At 38.7% G+C, this 23,217-nt stretch overlaps 1 protein-coding gene across 1 annotated transcript in view; it reads right to left on the bottom strand.

Annotated features, from left to right (window-relative positions):
* Positions 1–23,217, bottom strand: part of pdss2 (decaprenyl diphosphate synthase subunit 2) — a 114,501-nt gene that overhangs the window by 4,409 nt on the left and 86,875 nt on the right. Inside the window, 3 exon segments of the mRNA NM_001008169.1 lie at positions 4,616–4,744; positions 7,343–7,513; positions 19,341–19,415. Coding sequence (NP_001008170.1) covers positions 4,616–4,744; positions 7,343–7,513; positions 19,341–19,415 — 375 coding nt within the window.

The raw sequence follows: 23,217 nt of genomic DNA, 5'->3' as shown, positions 1-23,217 counted from the left end.
AATTTGGGTAAAGAAGCAGGAGTTCTCAAATTTCCACATTAAGCTCACATTAAGCTTAGATATTTCTGAAAATACATCTGAATAGAATGCACTTTGCTTCGTTCCACAAATAAGACATGTATTCCTGTTTCCTGTGGGTCATGTCACTGACCTGATGTTTTAAAACAAATTCAGTCCTAAATATGGCAAAACTGAGCTCAACTAGGGATAAGCCTAAGGGCCTATGTTGGGATGTGTCATGTTTTCTTATATGGACATTACACGGTCACTCCTTAGTAAGTACAATTCACGCAGAATTCTATTGAACCCAATAACTGGCTGAGCCATGTGCTACGAAATGTCAATCAACGCTTCTCTTAGGATAAGCAAACAAGCCCAAGAGCTGAAATCAGTGGTATAACAACGTAGTTAATAGTTTCAAGGCAATTTTGCCTTTTCTCCTCCCAAAATTGTCCATGTTTCTCTGCACATAAAAAAATTCACATTGGCAATTATGTCACATCCCTGTAATTTATTTGTTGACCACAGACTGCATGAACTAAGTTTTAGCTGATAAATGGGGTCTATATATTGCATGACTTGTGTACAAATGTGGCATATGTCGCTTCAGCAAATATAAGTGTGTGCACTTTTGCAGCAAACCAGCATAACCCACTAAAGGAGCTTTTCACGCTTGCCAGTGAAAAACAGCATTAAACTTCATCTTTACTGAGCTCTGTTCAAGGCAGATAGTCACTAGCACAAGATGCTAACGCAGACAAGTATTCTCAACTTATCTGGCATACCAGTGTCATCCTGGGAGCTCAGCAGCCCACCCCAGTGGCTGGAACTAAATTTAGCATTCTCACTCTGAAAGTCACTAGCTTTGTTATGTGTAACCTCAAAATGATGAAATTTCACTCTTGTTTGTTCATGGCTCAAGGTCTGTACTCTGCTTGCATCCACTAGCTGCCCATCACCTACCACTTCAGCTTCTATTAATTATACCTAAGGCTGTATGAAGGAATTGTACCTGCGCACAGAAAATCACAGCTACAAATGCTACTGTATTTTTAAATAAAAACAAAGAAATAAAGTAGAAATAGCTAGTTATATAGAATTCAGGATATTTTACCTAAGTTAGCAGATACTCGCACCAGTGCTTTTTGACGATCTTTTTTTCCCCTCATATCCATAACCCTAGTAACCTTATTCACACTGTAGTCATCTTATTGTGTATTTTACCTAATTCTCACAACCTCAACCAACCAATCTTTTTTAAATGCACACCATCTACACTTTACCAAACCCATAGGCTACTATGCAATTAACTTCTGACTCTGCTTGCTTATGTTTGCCTTTCAGGCATGCAAACATTATTTAGAAAACAAGCAGTTAACAAAAATTGCTTTGTTTGAAGGGGCAGTATAACCCCTTGTTCAACATGAGGTCAATGAATAGAGCTTATGCTAAACATACTTTAGCCTACTGTTTTGTAACAAAAAAATATATATAATTTTTATTTCTTGAGCTAAACAGGGAGACTGAAGTTACTCTATGTTTGGTCCTCAAGGTAGGTATTTATTTTCCCTGTATACAATCCCCTCCTTTTACACTCTTTTGATAGTTTTGTTAGTAGAAGTTCATTATGCAGTGTATAGGGTATATACAGCAGCTTGCAAAAGTAATGCAAATTTGTACCACACCGGCTACGCACAACTGCAATGTGGTTTTGCAATGTATTGGCTAGGTGCTTCATATACATTTCTACCTTATGCTTCAATTTACACTGACAATGCTGCAGAATGACTTTACTCAATATTGTGTCCTTTTTGGCACTGTTTAAACATGGTACTGTAACATTTTACCCTGCAAGGGGCTGCTATTACAAAGCATGAGGATGGAAGTTACCCAAATGTGTAGCCCTATACTTGTATGAAGATATGAAAGTTTCATTAATTTTATGTTTATAATGTTTGCTGATGAAAAGTGTGCAGCCTCATTTATTTATATGGGAGAGAAAGAAAGAAAGAAAGAGACACACACACATAAAAAATCAACATCTCCACAATCATCATGTTGTAGAACATCAGTAAATCATTTTGTAACAGAAAACTCCTGACTTTTGCTCTTTCATGTTTATTTGCTAATGAGATCCCAAGAGCACTACTGACAACCCTGCAAGACTTTTTGGATTCATAGGCAACTACTGTAAGAATTTATTATTTACAGAAATAAAATAATTGTGTCTTGTAGGACTTTTCTTTTACATGTCTAATTTTACTCTTAACAAAATAACCTTACCCTCAAACCTAAATATAATCCCAAACTCAACCTAAATGTATTGGGGTTCATATACCAATACTGGGAAATACATGCTTCTGAGGAAGTGGCATGTTGCCATGAAACGCGTTAAGAAAGGCTCTCTGTTATGCTTTTAATAATGGAAATAATAAAGAAGTGCTTTTATTGAGAGAGAACCCAGTGCTCCGCCTTATTCCTTTTCTACTGTTTCCACTAATACAGGTATTAGACCTGTTTTCCAGAATGCTCAGGACCTTGTGTGTTCTGGTTAAGGGGTCTATTCATAATTTGGATCTCCATACTTTAAGCCAGTGATCCCCAATATGTTGCTCACTACCCCTTCAATGTAGCTCCCAGTGTCCCAAAAGTAGGCAAATGTTTAAATCTCTGGTTGGAGGCAAGTTTTGAAGCATGGACACAAAGTTTTACTCCAAGCAGAGCCTCCTGCAGACTAGCAGTCCACATGGGGCTACCAAATAGCCCTTATTGGCATCCTCAAACAACTTTTTTCATGCTTGTGTGGCTCACCAGCACCTATTTACATCCAAGTGTGTCTCTTGAGTAAAAAAGGTTGAGGATCCCTGCCTTAAGCCTACTGAAAAATAATTTAATCTTTTAATAAACCCAATAGGATTGTTTTGGCCCCAATAAGGATTAATTACATCTTAGTTGGGATGAAGTAAAAGGTCCTGTTTTATTATTACAGAAAAAAAAGGAAAAGCAATTTTAAAAATTAGAATTATTTGCATATAGTGGAGGCTATGGGAGATGGCCATCCTGTAATTTGGAACTTTCTTCATAACGGGTTTCACATCCCATAACTGTACCTCCAGAAAAATGACTATATTATGTGACATGTTTGCTTAAAGGAGAAAGACAGGTAAAAAGCACTCACAGAAACGCTGCACTGACTTCTCTGAAAAAAGATTTCTTGTGTCTGTAATTCCTGTGCCAGAGACACGCAGCTTTCTGCTCTCTGCTCTCTCCTGCTCCCCCCTCCCTCAAGAACTCACTCCCCCCCCTTAGGAATGTGGATCTGAGCCAATCATCAGGAAGCTGACTCATAATCTTATTAACTGAGCATGTTCACTTGGTCTGGGTGTCTGTGCAGAAGTGAGGCATTATGGGAACTTTCTTTACACAGCTCAGCGTTTTTTCTTCCTGTTTGGCTTCAGATCTTCTGAACAGGTGAAATTTGGGGAGACTTAAGGGCACTATTGAGAGAACTGAAGGTATGCCTGCAGCTTTGAGATTAACTCTTTACTAGCCTTTCCTTCTCCTTTAAAATTGTCCTGCATAATTTTAACAATTATTAACCAATATTAACCCTGTTTTCAAATTCAGGCTATCACAATTACCTGAAGGGTGAGGTAATCTGCTTACAACTGAGGCTTTTTGCACTGCATAACACCATCACAGTTTTAGAGGGTCAGTTCCAAAAACTGGACCCAAAAAGAGGTAGAGTTTCCCTGAAAGTGAATAGAAAACCAATGCCTACTCTCCTCAATTATCACAAACTTTATCACATTTAACAGCAATGCATTTTTTGTGCCATGTGTTTGGCTTTACTGTATTCACTTCAATTAAAAAAAAGGCAAAATAAAGCAACACTGCAAAGCAGGATGCATTTATTAAAGTGAGGTACCTAGACATGAGCAAGGCACATGGCCCAAGTAGTCCTTATTTTTCAGTGTTGGTAGATGTGTAATGCTAATGTTTAGCTTTAAATTCATGATTTGCAGCACCAATATGATGTACCATTGCCCAGGAAACGTTCTAAATTTCCTTATTTCCCAGCTCCATGCTCTTTTCTTTATTTGTCATCACTGCAAGCAAAGCCTTTTCTAAATACAAATAATGCTACCATGCACAAAATGGTGAGGGGGGGAATAGTGAGTTGAGACTAACAGCAGTCCTGCAATTCTTACAAATAAGTACACCTGAGCTATAGTCTAACAAGACTCGAGATTAATGATCCATTGTAGCGTGTTAAGCCCTTAAGAGCTTCTTTAAAAGGCTTGCAAATTAAAAAAAAAAGTCACACATAGAAGGCCTAACAAAAAAAAAACCTCTTAAATATGAATATAATTTTTGGAACAAGTAAATCCCTGATAAAATGCAAGGCTTTAAAGGCAAAGATCTGCTGCATTGCTTGCAGTGCCCTGTAGCCCTATGTCTTTTATAGTAGGAAGACTTAGTTGGCGGAAGAACAATGAACTGGAGTAGTTAATGCCAAAAAAAAAAAAAAAAGGCCCTGCAATGTTATAAATGTTTATTAATTTGCTCCATATCTGCACTGCATTATGTAAATAAGAAAAATAAATGTGTTTACCTCTTTGATCTGCTCCATCCAGGCTTCTGTTCCAATAAATTCCTGGTGAAGAACCACTGGAGCAGAATTCAGGCTAAACAACGAATCACTGTATTTTCTATTGATGAATGGCTGGAGGTCTGAACTTAGCTAAAGGATAAATAAATAAAGGTCAGGTACCAGAACAGTCTACACATTAAAGCAGAGGTACTGAACTTTGGTTGATTCCCCCTTATTGGTGAAGGGGCTTATGTTTGTAAATTGTACTGGATACTACTTTAATCTATAGTCAGGTGACACTGCATTGATATTCTCATAGATTGTGTAAACTTAATATGAGTTATAAAGGGGGCTGAGCCACAGAAAATAGCCCAAATATAGTGGAGGATTTTTGTGTCATTAGGTAAACGACATTACTACTATGAGAGGAATTTTTTTAGCAGTTGTTACTTAACTTAAAGCAAACATTCCAAAATTCTTCATGAAACATCTTGCCAACAGGGATCCCCATTCCATGACAAGTTTTAAATTAGGTTACCTCATCAGAGAAAACATGGCTGCTCCCATTGATAAGGAGCTGTATGTACATCAAGATCTCCCATGTAGGGAAAAATGTGTGCATTCCATTTAGCAAATCATACTGCTGGCACTGATTTAGACACATCTAGAGATGTTCAGCTGTGTGGCAGCCCCACCTGCAACAAGCCCCTGGATCAGCATGAAATTCTGGCAGCTAGACAAACTTTCCTAACACATACCCCATTATTTACATCAACCGGTGCATCCACCCAGTGGCAATGTCGCTTTCCATTTCATAAAATGCTTGCAATTATATTTAAACTGGATTGTCTAGTGTACACTAAGCAAAATGGCATAAATCATAATTATAGTGAAGGATTTAACTGTAGACAATTTTCTGCATCTTGGCCACATCCCAATCAAATTCTGTTGGGATAAATTTGAGTTTTGTGCCTCATATTATACCACAGGGTCCAAAGCACCTGCTTCATCTCTTAAGGTTGCACATTTTGTGTTGGCAACATAACACAAACACCCAGACACATGGAGGAGTTTAAGTTGCTCCTGGGCAGAATTTGAAAACATTAGGGAACACATCACTAGAGTGCCCCTGTACATAAAATCACTCATAAATTATGGAATTAAAATCTGCTCTGCTCCATTACCTTACACAACAAGAATTGGGACAAACGGTTTCACTTTAACTTAAAATCACTGCAGTGCAAACAGAGCCCGTGAGAAGAAACACTTGCCCGATTTAGAGGTGAATATTACTAAGCGAAAGCACTTTTGCCATAGCATTGAATACATAACATAGAAACTACAACACTCAGCAGTTATGTCATTGACAGGCAATGCCATAGATACCATATTCTGTGGCAGACAAAGGGCTGTAAATAGAATAATTCACTTTGTATCTATTAAAAGTCTGTTTAGTATATTCTGTTCTTACCCAAGAGATATAGCTATAAACAATGCAGGCTGTTATACGAACCACAGAACCCTATTACAGCTCTACTGTCCCACTTTTTAAATTTCAATTCGTTTTTAGAATGACCATATGTAAGCTTTTCAATTTTTTAAACTTTTCAATTGATATTGATGTTTTAGTTTGTATGGCGTTTGGATTTTTTGGCCTGCAACTGAATGTATCTAGTTATCAGATTACTGACTCTATCAACTATTTAAAAAAAAAAAAAGGATTGATTTTGAGGCCTTGAAATTTTTCTTGGTTTTACTTCCTTATCTTTCTATTCCGAACCTCCTCTGTTTACGGTTCATTATGACTTCCATGCTGCTGCTAAGTGCTATCGTAGTAAAGACACCAAAAGAGCAGTCTAAATTTCTTGATCTGCAAAACACATATGTATTTTAAAGGGATTCCGTCATGATTTTTATGGTGTAGTTTTTATTACTAAATTACATTGTGTACATTACAAATAATTCACTCTACCATTTAAAGCTTTATTCTTAAACCAACAAATGTATTTTTTAGCTGTAATATTGGTGTGTATGCGCCATCTCAGTGCACTGTACCTGAGTCTGAGCTTTCAGAAGGAGCCAGCACTACACATTAGAACTGCTTTCAGGCAAACTATTGTTTCTCCTACTCCCATGTAACTGGAAGAGTCATGACTTGGGTGAGCCATCATGTCTAATATTAGACGGGGCATGGGAACATTTTTAGCTATGCAGGTATAAGGGAGCAGTTATCCTATTATCATCTGCTGGGGGAGAAAGGGAGGGGGTGATACCACTCCAACTTACAGTAAAGTGTGACTGAAGTTTATCAAACCACATGTTTGTGGCACCCTGGAAAAGTTAGTTAATGGCTAGCCCCATGTCACATTTCAAAATTAAATATAAGAAAATCTTTTGCTCTTTTGAAAAATGGATTTCAATGCAGGATTTTGCTTGAGGAGTGCTATTAACTGATGTGTTTTGGAAAAAATATGTTTTCCCAAGACAGATTCCCTTTCATCCACAAGTAGGCTGCATTTTTGGTCCGAGAACTGGTGTCTAAGATTTATAGACTCCTTTATAATTAAAGAAATTCTGAGAAACTGTAGTTTTGTACTAACTGTAGTAAAACAGCAACAGCTTACGGGTTAAAAGTTTAGGCTGTTTTGCAGATATTATGATGAGTTAAAATGTTCAAAGAGCTTACAATCTAAAAGGAGAAAAGGTATGAGAGAGAAACTATGGAAACACTTTACCCCGTATACAGACCTTGTAACTGATAGACATATGTTTTCCATATTGGAAAGCCCTTGACGAAATCTCTGAATCATGATGTGCCAATAGCATTGCAGATTGACAACTCTTGGCTAGCAGTGAACCATGACTAAGGAAAATGTTCTCCATCCAGTTAGATATGCCATTAACATCTGTAAAGGTGTTCTGTAAAACATAAAATAAATAATTGTATGTGCAGTTTTAAAGTTAACAGTACACACTCTGTTGCAGACATTATGTTATTGTCAAATGACCTTTTGCTAACTACACATGAAGCAGGCTTTGCGAATACACCTATTTCCTCACAGTGGCTATGGCACACCAAACCGCATGCTTGCCACTGTAATTTTTATTTTTCCTTTGTATTAGTTTAACAAAAAATTTAAGAGTGAATATATCATTATTTCCACCTCAGCTTATGATCGGGGGTATGGATTTGACTTGTTACTTATCACACAATAGCTCAGGCTGCATAGCCAAATCTTTTTCTAAAACCTCCCCTTAAGCCCTTCTACTCCGTAAGACTCCAGAACAGCATTACAAGGTACCCCAAAAACTTTTACATAACGTAACAACGACTTGCCCATCTTTTTTTTTTTTTTACCAACCAATATCTTTATTGAACAACAAGATAATCAAAAACAACATTGGCATAAATTGTGTGTTGGTACTAATAAAGGTCCAAAACCTGAGAGTCCTGTAGGGGTTGGGAGCTGTGGAGGCTTTACGGGGGAGGGGTTGTTATCAATGGGTGATCTCCTGGGGGGAAGGGGACTGGGGAGCCGAGGCAGTCTGTCCAGTGACGCCAAATTTACATAAAGGTGAGAATTTTCCCTCTTTTGTCCAGTATAGTCTGTCCTAGAGCTGCAGTTTCGTCCATGGCCTTTTTCCATTTTTGCGATTTTGGGGGTATACGGTCCTTCCAGTGCAAGGTGAGTATTCTCCTGGCGTGGAACATGGCTTTCAAAATAAACATTTTTGTATGGCTGTCAAGGTTTTCATTTAAGTCCACTGTTAGTAAGCTGTTTCTAGCAGTACCCTTGCCCCAGCCCGGAATTGCAGCTGTAAGCCACCCTGTTATTTCTTCCCAGTATTGTTTTAGACTCAGGCAACTCCACAGAGTGTGTACTAGTGTAGTAGCCTTGGAGCCACATCTCAGGCATAGAGGTGAGGTCAATACTTTCATAGCATACAGTCTTTGTACAGTATAATAAGCTCTGTGAATTAGGTACAATTGTAACAAGCTATGCCTATATGCGAATGAAACCAGCTTTGGGGTGGTAAGTATCCATTCCCACTGAACATCAAGGAGAGCACCCAACTCGCCCTCGCAGGCATCACATGCTCGCAGTTCAGGGTCTAAATGCTGTGGTTTGTACAGTTGTTTGTACACGCTCGAGATCTTGCCCTTGTGGACTGGTATTAGTAGAGTGTCTATTATTGGAGAGTTGGCTACCGTGATGTTGGAGCGAGCAGATTGAGGTAAGGGCCCTTGACAATTTATAGTGTGTTAACCATTGCGTGGGAGGGAGCTGCCTGCCATAGTTGTTGCAGGGGTATGACTTGGTTATCAGCCCAGACATCTCCAATCGTGGTGAGATTGAGTGTGCACCAGATTCTAGGAGGGTTATATGATGCCAGTTGAGGGAAATCTAGATTGTGCCAGAGGGCAGTCTGGGGTGGGTATTGTTCCAGTTTAATTAACTTATGCCCAGCCTGGAGTATTCAGTTTTGGAGTGCCAGTATAGATGAGGCATTCCTTGGTAGTTTTTTGGTCAATAGAGAGGGCCAGGGGGATACCTGTTTGCCAGATACCAAAGCCCACAGTTGGTGTAGTGGGGAGGAGATGTCCGAATGGATTATAGGGGAGAAATGTGCTAACTGAGCAGCCACATAATAGATATACAGTCATGGCCAAAATTGTTGGCACCCCAGAAATTTTTCCAGAAAATCAAGTATTTCTCACAGAAACGTATTGCAGTAACACATGTTTTGCTATACACATGTTTATTCCCTTTGTGTGTATTGGAACAGAACAAAAAAGGGAGGAAAAAAAGCAAATTGGACATAATGTCACACAACTCCAAAAATGGGCTGGACAAAATTATTGGCACCCTTTCAAAATTGTGGATAAATAAGATTGTTTCAAACATGTGATCCTCCTTTAAACTCACCTGGGGCAAGTAACAGGTGTGGGCAATATAAAAATCACACCTGAAAGCAGATAAAAAGGAGAGAAATTCACTTAGTCTTTGCATTGTGTGTCTGTGTGTGCCACACTAAGCATGGACAGCAGAAAGAGGAGAAGAGAACTGTCTGAGGACTTGAGAACCAAAATTGTGGAAAAATATCAACAATCTCAAGGTTACAAGTCCATCTCCAGAGATCTAGATTTGCCTTTGTCCACAGTGTGCAACATTATCAAGAAGTTTGCAACCCACGGCACTGTAGCTAATCTTCCTGGGTGTGGATGAAAGGTTGCAACGCAGGATAGTCCGGATGGTGGAAATTCAAGCTGTCCTGCAGGCTAAGGGAGCATCAGTGTCAGCACGAACTATCCGTCGACATTTAAATGAAACACTATGGAAGAAGACCCAGGAGGACCCCACTGCTGACACAGAGACATAAAAAAGCAAGACTACAGTTTGCCAAAATGTACTTGAGTAAGCCACAATCCTTCTGGGAAAATGTCTTGTGGACAGATGAGACCAAGATAGAGCTTTTTGGTAAAGCACATTGTTCTACTGGTTATCAAAAACGGAATGAGGCCTACAAAGAAAAGAACACAGTACCTACAGTGAAATATGGTGGAGGTTCAATGATGTTTTGGGGTTGTTTTGCTGCCTCTGGCACTGGGTGCCTTGAATTTGTGCAAGGCATCATGAAATCGGAGGATTACCAAAGGATTTTGGGTCTCACTGTAGAGCCCAGTGTCAGAAAGCTGGGTTTGCATCCGAGATCTTGGGCCTTCCAGCAGGACAATGACCCCAAACATACGTCAAAAAGCACCCAGAAATGGATGGCAACAAAGCACTGGAAAGTTCTGAAGTGGCCAGCAATGAGTCCAGATCTAAATCCCATTGAACATCTGTGGAGAGATCTTAAAATTGCTGTTGGGAAAAGGTGCCCTTCCAATAAGAGAGACCTGGAGCAGTTTGCAAAGGAAGAGTGGTCCAAAATTCCCGGTGAGAGGTGTAAGAAGCTTATTGATGGTTATAGGAAGCAACTGATTTCAGTTATTTTTTCCAAAGGGTGTGCAACCAAATATTAAGTTATGGGTGCCAATAATTTAGTGCAGCCCATTTTTGGAGTTTTGTGTGACATTATGTCCAATTTGTTTTTTTTCCTCCCTTTTTTGTTCTGTTCCAATACACACAAAGGGAATAAACATGTGTATAGCAAAACATGTGTTGCTGCAATACTTTTCTGAGAGAAATACTTAATTTTCTGGAAAAATTTCTGGGGTGCCAACAATTTTGGCCATGACTGTACATGTCTGGGAGTGCCAGTCCCCCCCCATCTCTGGGTTTCATGAGAGTAGTTAAGTGTAGTCAGGGTCTGGAAGTGCCCCAGATAAATTTGCTAAGCAATGAGTTCAGCTGGGTAAATACCTTTTTGGGGATGTATACAGGGGAATGCCATAGCGCATACAGGACCTTTGGTAGCAGAAACATTTTAATCAGTTGGATTCTCCCCGCTGGTCCCACTGGTAATGTTTCCCAGGCTTTAAATCTATTTTGTGCCCACTGGAAGAGGTTCTCTATATTGAGGTTATGGTATTGTGATATCGGGAGAGCTATCTGTACGCCCAGGCATGTATCAAGGGGTTCGTTGGGTTGTTGCTTGTCCACCAGAAAGAGTACCGATTTAGCAGTGCTGGTTTGTAGCCCTGAAATCCTACCAAACCCCTGGGTGAGTTCAATCAGTGCAGTCAAGGAGGGGCCTCTGGCCCCTAGGTACACTAAAGTGTCATTGACATAGAGTTGCACTTTTTCAGTAAAGACAGGTTACTCAAATCCTGTGATCTGCGGGTGTGCCCGTACTGCCTGGGCAAAGGGTTCTATGGCTATGGCAAAGAGCAGGGGAGATAGCAGGCACCCCCGCCTTGTGCCCCTGGATAACGCAAAGGCTGGGGTGGTGAGAGAGTTAATGCGAATACTGGCCTAAATACTAAATTTTTGTCCCCGAGATGGCAATCATTTATAACACCTTCCAGACAACGTCTCCATCATCCTTCAACTCTTAATACAACTGCCTTCTTGTACACGTATGCCATACTATATTATAAGGCACCCCCACAAAAGTAAAATAAAATAAAAAGTAGAAAAAAACTTTCTTACAATACAGGTGGGTGCAGCATTTTAAGGGGTCAAGCTTGAACCTGCAACCTGAACTAAAAGTAAAATCACTGGATGATTCTGGATTCCCTCTAGAGATTCTAATGGAAAACTTGCTACTGCAGGGTGGTGCTCCATGTTTTTAAAAAAAGTGCAATGGCTTAAGAAAAACTTTCTTCTGAGCCCCATAACACCATATTCTTACTTTTTCTGGGCCATCTAGGTATTTTCTGAACAATCATACATTGGGAAGCCTAACCCCCCCCCCCCCCATTTTACCTCTAGTTCTACTTCAAAGGAGGATGTTTAGTTCCTGTTCCAGTTTTGAATGTAGAAAGCAAAGTAGGATGACACACAGGGGTATATTTTAACACAAGCCAATTAACTAACCAGTATGTTTTTTGGCCAGTGGGGGAAAACCAGAGCTCTCAGAAGAAACACAAGCAAATTTGGATGTAAATTCCATGCAGATATAGTCCTTTTAAAAATCAAACCCAGAAACCCAGCACTGCAAGGCAGTAATGGTTCCCTCTGTGCCACAACGTTTTAAGTTACTGGCAACTAAGTTAAGCTCAAATAAGCAAACATCCCATCTACATATTAACGTTTTTAGCATGGTTTGATTTAACAACAACCACATTTCTATTAGACTACACTAAGCACGTTATATTGTACCAAAGCACAGCACAGAAAATGCTACACATGATATCCTAAGAAATGAATGAAATTTAAGCTCATCTTATTCATGAAGTATCATCTTTCTAGAAATCAGAACCAGAAACTAAATCAAATTCCTTCAGCAGACTCTAATCTTTCTAACTTGACCACGTGCCAAAGGGTGCAAAGTTACAGGGCAGAGGAGGGTTCAGAAAATATGAGACTGATTTGAAAAGAAACTATATCTTTTGTAGCAACTATGCATCATATCAAAATACACCAGGCACAAACAGGCTTTTAATTCAGGAAAGGTAAGGAAAGTTCTTCAATGGCGGCTTTGGAATTTCAGACAGAATAGGATGTGATATCAATATCTGAACTACAAAGTTTGAACCTCCTACCCCCAAGTACTGGTGAGGACGCCAGACTAATAAAACCAGAATTCATTATAAAGATCTAACTTTAAAATTGCCTTTATAAAAAGTGTTCTGGCTGAAGTGGGGCCAGTTACAACTATTGTAGTGGATATATCTAAACTCCTATACAGCAACTGAAAATGGGAACAGCTCAGATTATGGGCTGAAAACTTCAGTTGGCTTTTTCTGATCATTGCAAAAAGGCCCTGCTTTTTATCTGGTCATACAGCACTTCTGTAATATGATAATTCTCTCACAAGAACCTTCTGTAGATTGGCTACTAACCTAAGGTGTGTGCTATAATGTCACCGGGGGCAAACTCAACCAAACATGGCCAAATGTTGTTGGCAATGAAAACCCCTATTTATAGAAGTAGGTGGCAAAAACTAATTTTGAATCATCTAAATAAAAATATTATAGCTAGGGTATATTTGGCAACCTGTACTGTTATTCGTATAAACCCTGTATGTTCTATGTGTAAGTAAGTTCTAATAGCTCCTGATGAAACTGTCCAGTTTATGAGACAAATGTGTCTGATACAGAAAAATTAGACTGAAGCAGGAACTGAAGATTAAACTCATTGTGTAAAATGCTGCAAAAATATAAATCAAAATATCAATTAAAATCTGAGTAAACAATTAGCTAACTATTGTGTCATACATAACTGCCTTTACAGTGAAACATGTGACCATCTTTTACAGTTCTGCTATGTATAAAGCATACAGCTCTCGCCCTATAAAGAATAACTTTAAAAGTATGGTAATAACTCATATTATCCGTTAAAGATAACATATGCCATAACTGCAGACCAATACAAGAAAAGAAACAAAAAAGAGCAATATTGCAAAGAAGACCTCCCACCCATAAATAACACAATCTTTTAACTAGAAAGGGAAGTTTGAGAACAAACTTCATGTTTAAAAAACGTGAAGTCACTGAATGAAATCTGATCTGTTGTTGGTTCCGCCCACTTTTTCTAACCTTGGACCTCAGTTATATAGTAAAAACCACTGTGCAAAGTTTGGGGACCCTGGTTTTAATAGTGTCTGAATGGCAGCAACTTAAATTTCCCCACTGAAAGTCAACGAGTGACATCTGATTGGCTGTTGGTGGCTTTGTCCACTTTTTCTAACCTGGAACTGCAGTTACCCAGTGACTAACTCTGCAAAGTTTAAGGACCCTAGGATTAATAGTTAATGGATGAAATCTGATTGGCTGTTAGTGGCCCAACCCACTTTTCCCATTTTTGAACTGGAGTCCCCCAGTGACCAACTCTGCAAAGTTTGGGGACTCAGGCATAAAAATTGTGGGATTGACAGCATTTTACAGTAAATGTGATTGGCTGTTGGTGTCTCTGCCCACTTTTTCTAACTTTGAACCACAAATACCCAGGAAATACCTTTGGAAAGTTTAACAACCCTGGAATTAATACTTAAACAATGGCACCAGTTTAAATATAAACCAATGATTGGCTGTTGGTGGCTCCACCCACTTTTTCTAACCCTGAATATGTAGTCAGCCAGTGACTGACTGCAAAGTTTGGGAGACCTGACATAAACAGTGTGAGAAAGGCAGCATTTTAAATTTAAACCAAAAAAATTTAATAGGTGAAATCTGATTGGCTGTTGGTGGTTCCATCCACTTTTTCTAAATCTGAACTGCAGTTACCTGGTGACTGACTAGCTCTGCAAAGTTTGGGGACCTTAGTATTAATATTTAAAGCATGGCAGCAGTTTAAATGTATGAAGTCTATAGGTAAAAATCTGATTAGCTGTTGTTGGCACCGCCCACTTTTCTAAACTTGGAACATAGTCATCCAGTGACAAACTGCGCAAAGTTTGGGAACCCTGACATTAAACATGTGAGAATGGCAGCAGTTAAAATTTCCCCACTGAAAACAATGAAAAAAATGTGATTGGCTTTTGGCGGCCCCGCCCACTTTTTCTAACCTTGAGTATGTAGTCACCAAGTGACTGACTGTGCTAAGTTTGGGAACCCTGGCATCAAACCAATAAAATTCAATAGGTGAATCTGGCTGTTGGTGACCAACTGTGAAAAGTTTGGGGACCCTGGTTTTAATACTGTGAAAAAGGCAGCAGGTTGAATTTCCCTATTGAAAGTCAATAGGTAAAATCTGATTTTGACTCTTGGTGGCTCCATCCACTTTTGATAACCTTGAACTGCAGTTACCTGGTGCCTAACTCTGCAAAATTTGGGGACCCTAGTGTTATTACTGTGAGAATGGCAGCAGGTTGAATTTCCACCAAGTCAATAGGTAAGTTCTGATTGGTCCACTTTTGGGCATCCAACAATCATGATATTTTCATTCAGGCTGACCCCATGAGTATGTGATTTAAGTTTGGGGAGTGTAGCCTCAAAGCTGTAAGATTGGCAGCAGTTTCAATTTCCCCAAAGTCAATGGGTGAAATTTGATTGGCTGTTGTTGGCCCCTCCCACTTTGGGACATCCAACAAATGTAGATGTTTCATTCAGGGTGGCCCCCTGATTGTGTTATTCAATGTATCCAATTCGGGGGGTGTAGCTGTCTCTTCTCTGGAAAAGACAATAGGAAAATTGGGGTGTTCAGAGCGGCGCCACAAAAAGACGGGGGCGGGATCACTTAGAAAAGCACAAGCAACCTGCTCGACTATAGGGCGAAGAAGTGTGGCGAGTTTGGGTGTTGTACCCCTAAAACTGTAGGAGGAGTAGCGTTTAGAAAATGGGGGGGCACTAAGAAGAAGAAGAAAAAGCGGAGGAATAAGCTGAAGTCGAAGAACAGTAGGTTGGGTTTTCAACCCAACATAATAAGTTAGTTTGTATTTCCCTTATCCTCCACTGATCTTTTGGAATACTTTTGCAATACATACAAAAATTTGAAATAACCTAACTACTAAGTTTAGTCTATTTATTGCATGAAGTCTTCCATGAATTATCTAGTAATCTTTTTCACTGTCAGGCATTAAATATTTTTTATCTTCCCTTGCATTGCTATTACTAGTGACTGTACCAGAAAAGCCTCAAACAGACATTTATTTCAGCATCTCATCACTTCCAATGAGACAGTCATAATAAGACCTTGTTACTGGATTTCATACTCTATTAGGCACAAGGCAATATGATGATTGGGGTAAATGAAGCAATTTTTGTGTTATGCAGTACTCAACCAATATTATGTCTCAAGTTTATCAAGTCTTGGGAAAAGAAATGTCTGCATTTCTAACCATATCTCAGCTACATTCTCTGTATAACTGGCAACATTTATGCCATTTGCAGTGTTTCTAACAGGAGCAATTTCAACTGATTACAGATTCATTCAATTCATTATGATGAACTGATATAGCTGGATATGGTGCTTGGCCAACAAGTAGAGTAACTCATCAAAAAGTTCTGTAACAGAAGTGTTTCAGAAACAGTTGCCAGTTATACAAATCCAAAATGATTTAACTTGTATCCTGTATACTGAACTGGTGAATTCCAAAGGATTCCCAGCGGTCGGATACAGCAAAACTTTCCTGGCTGTCAATTAATGAATTGAAACATTTATAAAACCAAATACTTGTATCAATTCAGCAGAATACATTCAGCTACTGTGAGCAGTCAAATGCCTTACTTATTGGTAGGATGATAGAGCGCTGCTACTGAACAGTGCTGAGCACCATCACCTGTAGATCCGCTCGCTTGGCGATGTCGCCCTGGGGCCAAACGATCGAATTCTACAGACGGCAATGGGGCAGTCGGTTCGGGGACCGCATCAATGAGCCAATGCGGTCCCCGATCCGACTGGATTTTCTAACCTGGCCAATCGATATCTGGCCAATTTCAGGCCAGATATCGGTCGGCCAGGCCCCTTGGTTCTGCCCCTACACAGGCAGATAAGCTGCCGAATCGGTCCAAGGGACCGATATAGGCAGCTATAATCGGCCCATGTATGGGGACCTTTACTCACTGACGGGAGCATAAAGGATTCAGACAATTTCAGTTTGTTCTAATGTACCTCAAGTAAAGTTTTACAAAGCCATAAGAGGGAACCTGTTCATTCACTGGTAAAATCCCTGTCATGGCTGCCTGGTAAGTAAAAGATAGCATATAAAATCCTTCTGCTAACATTAACATTAAAGGGATTCTGTCATGATTTTTATGGTGTACTTTTTATTTCTAAATTACACTGTTTACATAGCAAATAATTCACTCTACCATTTAAAATGTTATTCCTGAACCAACAAATGTATTGTTTTTAGCTGTAATATTGGTGTGCAGGCAGCCATCTTAGTGCATTGTGCGTGATTCTGAGCTTTCAGAAGGAGCCAGCGCTACACATTAGAACTGCTTTCAGGTAACCTATTGTTTCTCCTATTCCCATGTAACTGGAGGAGTCCCAAGCCGGACTTGGATTTCTTACTATTGAGTGCTATTCTGATATCTACTTGGAGCTGCTATCTTGCTAACTTCCCATTGTTCTGCTGAAAGATTGCTGGGAGGGGGGATATCATGCCTACTTGCTGCTCAGAAGTAAGGTGTGACTGAAGTTTATCAGAGCACAGATCACAGAGCTGTGGCACCCTGGGAAATTAAGAATATGGCTAGCCCCACGTGAAATGTCAAAATTAAATATAAAAAAAATCTTTGTGTTTCTGAAAAACAGATTCAATGCAGGATCCTGCTGGAGAAGCTCAATTCACTTATGAGTTTTGAAAAAAAAACATGACAGTATTGTTTTTAAAGGAGAAGGAAAGGCTACGTCACGGGGGGGGGGGCAAAATGTTAGACCCCACCACCCCCCCAGTAACTTCAATCGCTTACCTTTTACCCGGGCTGGTGCTCCTGTTATAATAAAACGGAGGTACCTGCGAGTGTCTCCTCTTCCTTCTTCTATCTTTGCTCCAACTGCCCATGTGAAAAGCTGAACTTTAACAAAAAAAAGTCCGCTTTTTCACTCTACAGTGCATGCGCCAGCCCCAGGATTCAGAAGAAATAAGGAAAAGGAAACATATCCCATAAAGGAGTTTATGGGATTACTCCAAGGCTAAGTAAAATATACAAGTAGAATGGAAGTAGAACTGATCTGCACAAATTATACAAAAGATCTGGACAGAGCATACAAAAGAGAGAGGATTGATCAATTGGTCCAGTTTCACTAGCCATTTAGTTTGTGTGCATGTGCGAATATTTTCAAAACAGGGATTTTAGTTACAAGGTTATGATGATAAAATTGGCAACAGTAGCATAGTATCAGGAATACAGCATTTTTATTATATCCAGAAACCTATAATAATTTATTAAAGAGCCCATGCTGTAAAATAAAGTTCAAACCTTGGGAAGATTAACTTTAGACCAGAGGTTCTCATCCTGTGGGTCGGGACCCCTTTGGGGGTCGAACGACCCTTTCACAGGGGTCACCTAAGACCATCGGAAATATGTGTTAGGAATAATTTTATGGTTGGGGGTCACCACAACATGAAGAACTGTATTAAACTGTTATGGCATTAGGAAGGTTGAGAACCACTGCTTTAGACAATCAAGTTACAGGTAAGACCTCAGCTGTCGGAAAGCAAAATATATGGAACTTGAAAAAGATTTTTGTGTATAGTTTATATGTTTGATGTATGCAGCCTTCTATTATTAATGCTCCAACATACATTGATGCTTTCAAAACATGTTTTGTTAAGTGTTTTCTCTTGGTTTGTATTGACTTTAAAAACGTAAGTATGGGACGTTTTGACATCTTGTACTGATCATTGTTCGTTTTTGCACATAAATCTGTATATTCAATACATAGTATATACGCATTTATTGACACTTTATAAATAATAATTCTGAGTTCTGTGCTGATGTTTTCATTTTCTACACAGTGTGCAAGCTTTACAAAATTTCTAGAGCAGTTTGAGGGTAATGGCACACGGTAAGATTTGTTGCCCACAGGTAAATCTGTGCTACCACCAAAGACAAATCTCCTGAAAGTGATTTGCCAAAGAATAACATTAAGATTGCCAAAAGAATACAGATTACTCGTGGCATCACAGGAAATTGCCGCCCTATGTTTTTTTCTGCAATTAAGGGCCATTGCAGACAGGGAGATTAGTCGCCGCGTGACAAATCTCCATTGTGGCGCCGAAATTTCCTCTCAAGGCATGCCAGGTATGCCATCCCACGACAATTTACATTCTAGCCGGTGGGATGTCATATAGGGGAGATTAGTCGCCTGCGACAAGGGATATTTGTCGCGGGCGACTAATCTCCCCGTCTGTCACGGGTGTAAGCCAGATCACCACAAGCAATGTGTTTTACTTGTGGCTCAAGTCATTTTTGGGATTGCAGATACCAAGGAAGACATGTTTGGTAATTTTTTTTCTAAATTCACTACTCTGTTGCTCTAATAATAAGTTGCTTCTCTTTCATTGGTAAATGAAGATCTCCAAAATGTAATGGTTGCCTTAATCTTCTTAAACTCTCTGGAAGCAACTAATTTGGTCTGCCAACTGATGGAGTGTAGCTGCTTTTGTCCCCCTGGCAGGTGAGAGCATACAACACTTTGTTTTTGTGATTTATAGCTTGTAAAATTATATTAAATGTAAGCAAACTTACCTCTGGCATATACGAATTTTCATAGTATACTCCTTTTACCATGTCACCTATGGCACTAGATACAATCTCCACAACCTATAATAAAAGCAATAAATCATTTTAGGATGTTTAAAACAAAATATTTAGGGAAAATTACTTTTATTTAAACAAGAGTGGTACAAATAGTCTCAGTGCATGTATAATTTAGAGGCAGAAATATAGATTGATGCAGAATGCATTGGATGTATTTATGCAGTTGAACATTTTTATTTTTAGTGTGGTGTTAATCAGTGGCGTAACTATATAGGAAGAAGTCCCCACAGTTGTGGGGGGCACGGGGCACAAGGGGGCCACTTTTTTCACATTTCACAAGTTCCAATAAGTTTCATATTTTAAGCTCTGCATCTGCTTCTGATTAAATGTTGTTGGTCTTATAGAAGCAGCCCTAGCAAGATGATTCAGTTTATATTGTGCTAATCCTTATTAACAGAACTGTTTATAAAGAAAAAAAATAAAGGGTTGCAAATGGATTAGTGTTAAGAGTTAGTAGAAGGCCCTTTAAAAACTCTTCAAGATACATACAAAGTCTAAATACCAATAAAAGACTTTTCAAAAACACATACACAGTCCTTATATATCCACCGAGTACAGATAAATAATAGCCAATAAAAAAAGTCCTGATAAAGCAAATCACTCCCACTGTCACAACAAGTTGCAGCCTCCTTATAAGAAAGGATCAAATCTTCAGCCATACATTTATTCATAATTTTTTTTAGTTGACCATTCACTGGTACAAAGGTACATCAGAACATCTCCAGAATCCCAGAGCATTGGTGGTAATTGTAGTCAACAGCACTGGTCCTCTGGAGACCTCGGGAAGTGCACACTGTTCCTCATGTCACACTCACTACCTGCCCTGCCCGCCCGCCTTCACACAGTAAAAGAAGTTAATTCTCTCTGACAAATTATCCATTGTTAACTGTTTCATGTATGTACGTGTCAAAGCTTTTGTGGGCAAATAAAAGATGACAGACCATTGCTGTCTGTTCATGTGGGAACAGGGAAGGCAATATACAAATAAATGCTGAATGTGGTAATCAAAATTCCTCCAGGCAACTCCATCTGTTTTAGAATGAATATGAGTGGTATTATTTGCTGCAGGGAGAAGAAAGCCATCTGAAGATCATTTGCTGCCTTCTGCCATCTCCATCAGTGATAATTTATTACAGCCCTTCACTGTTCCATATAACATCGGTTCCACAAAGCCAAAAATGTACATAAAAAGTGGCTATTTGGTAATCCACATAATCAAAAGACGATTAAAGAATAACTCACCCCCCCCAAAAAAAAAGTTATGGGCTTATTTATCAGTTTTCGAGTTTGTGAAATCGAGTTTGTTTTTCTATTAATAAGGAAAACTGGTTTGAATAAAAAACTCAAACATCTCAAATTCTTCGAGTTACGAGCTCTAAAAACTCAAGTTTGAGAATATGGCTTAACTTTCCTATGACAACTCCCATTGACTGCTATAGAAACTCGCAATCAAAAAAACTAGAATCAAGAAAATAAATCAAACTCGACCATTGATAAAGCACCCAATAAATGGGTTATATAACTCTTAAGCATATCCCCCAATACAGTATATGACCCCAATTTATCCCATCCCAACTGTTCCATATATTATGAATATACAGATGCACTCAATTTGATCGGCATTATATAAACCAGGCAGGTGCAGGCAAAAATTGGGCTATTACCAATATGCCAGCACAAACCCCAATTAATAAAAGCTCTGCCTGCAATTATTTATTCTGCATGAATGCATATTTATACTACTAAAAAAGGGAGTACATTTAACAGAGATCTTAGGCATGTTACAGAAAACCAACTGCCCATGTACAAGCAAGAAAGTATAAGTATAAGTCAGATGCCTCACAGTTTTGCCAAGGGTATACTTGTTATTCACACGCCAGCTTGTTTGGGTAAGGCAACAATCGCAGCACATTTTTTACAATATGTAATATACAGAGGTCTGGGATCATACAAATACTTGACCCCAGACATTGCAATCTAAAGCCCTATTTTCCCTTAGAACTCATGACTTTTTTGTATCTATAATAGTATACATCAATGTTCAAAAATAAGAAAGCAAAAAGAGACACACACTTGGGATTGTTAATGAATGTATCTTTATTCTGTTGACATTAAGTTACATACCTTTGTACACGGATATTTATCGCTTACACCAAACCAGCAGTTCTCAATCTTTCACAGTGGGTGCCCTAAGACCACCAAAAAACACATATTTCAATGGTCTTAGGAATAATTTTATGGTTGGGTATCACCACAACATGAGGAACTGTATTAAAGGGCCGCGGCATTAGGAAGGTTGAGAAACACTGTGCTAAACATAAGTTTACATTGCCCCTTTAAAAAAAACTGAATATTTTTAGAGTTGCATTTTTTTGAATTATAGTAGTTGATTGTGCCTCAGCTAAACCTCTTTCCTTCCCTCGTGTCAAAAACAAAAAGAAAACTGTCAATGTTCGCCAGTCTTTAAAATCAGAAAATATATCAACACCTTGATAGAATGTTACAAATAAGAACTAAGGTTTAATCTTGCGGAAGTGAAGCACAAACATATTAATGTACCAACATACACAGATTAAAAAAAAACTGTAGCAGATACGACATGCAGCAAAAGGAAAACAACTTTTCAGCTCCAGTCAGTTCCTAATCACTGGTAATAGAACATAATGAGCACCGTTTCATATAGAAATCAACACATTTTGTCTGAAATAGAGACTGTCCGCTGTGTTGAAGCAATTCCATTCCCAATAGTCTATCACAAGTATAGAAGTCATCAATCATGTAACCTGATACAAGAAAGACAGTTAGTACAACTATGCTGAACCTCTAGCTCCTGTAAGCACTACATGTTACACAATTTCACTACTATGTAAGGAAGGAAGAGATCAAGATTTTAATTGTTGCGATAGCCCCGCCCAGCATTTCCAACATTTGAAAAGGGGACAACCTTGTGGTGTATGTAGAAGGCTGCTAGGCCTAGGTAACAGTAAGTTTTTTTTTTTTAACTACTAAGTCACTTAAACGAAAATGAACAAAAAAGACAACACAGGTCCTAAGCATTCTGGATAATAGATTCTACACTGCAAGTATAGAATCTATCATCCAGAATGCTTGGGACCTGGGTTTTCCACATAAGGGATCTTTTCCTTAATTTGAATCACCATACCTAAAAAATCATCATTAAATAAACCCTATAGAAAGGTTTTGCCTCCAATAAGGATTAATTATATTTTAATTAGGGTCAAGTACAAGGTACTGTTTTATTTTTACAGAGATAAAAGAAATCATTTATAAAAATTTGAATTATTTGCTTAAATTGGAGTCTATGGGAGATTAATGCTGAGCTTTCTGGATAACGAGTTTCCGGATAACAGATCCCATACCTGTAATTATAAATAGTGTCAGTATCACTTAAAACTTAACTTTGTTAGTATCTTTCAAGCTTGGCTTGTAGATTTAGACCATTCTTATGGAAGATGGAAAAGTAACTATACATGTTTTGTCTGAGGTTACTTACAAATCACTTTTATTCACTGAAGAAAAACTTTTTAGGATTATATCCCTTTAAACAACTCAGTCTAACAAATCTTATATAAGAGACTTCTCTCAGGGCTATACAGTAAAACACACCACAGTGTTTGCTAAGTAATAGATTCCAATAAAATCCAACACAAATGTCACTAATACCCACCCTGATAACATCAGTAAGTGAGAGTACCATATCCCACTACATAAAACAGTACAATATATTGTGTATAAATGTTTCTTTAAATATGCCTTTATGACAAAAGATAAACATAAAATAAAT

Source organism: Xenopus tropicalis, chromosome 5 (genome assembly GCF_000004195.4).
Source record: "Xenopus tropicalis strain Nigerian chromosome 5, UCB_Xtro_10.0, whole genome shotgun sequence".
NCBI lineage: Eukaryota > Metazoa > Chordata > Amphibia > Anura > Pipidae > Xenopus > Xenopus tropicalis.
Note: the sequence above shows the minus strand (reverse complement) of the source record. Positions and strands in the feature narration are given on the sequence as shown.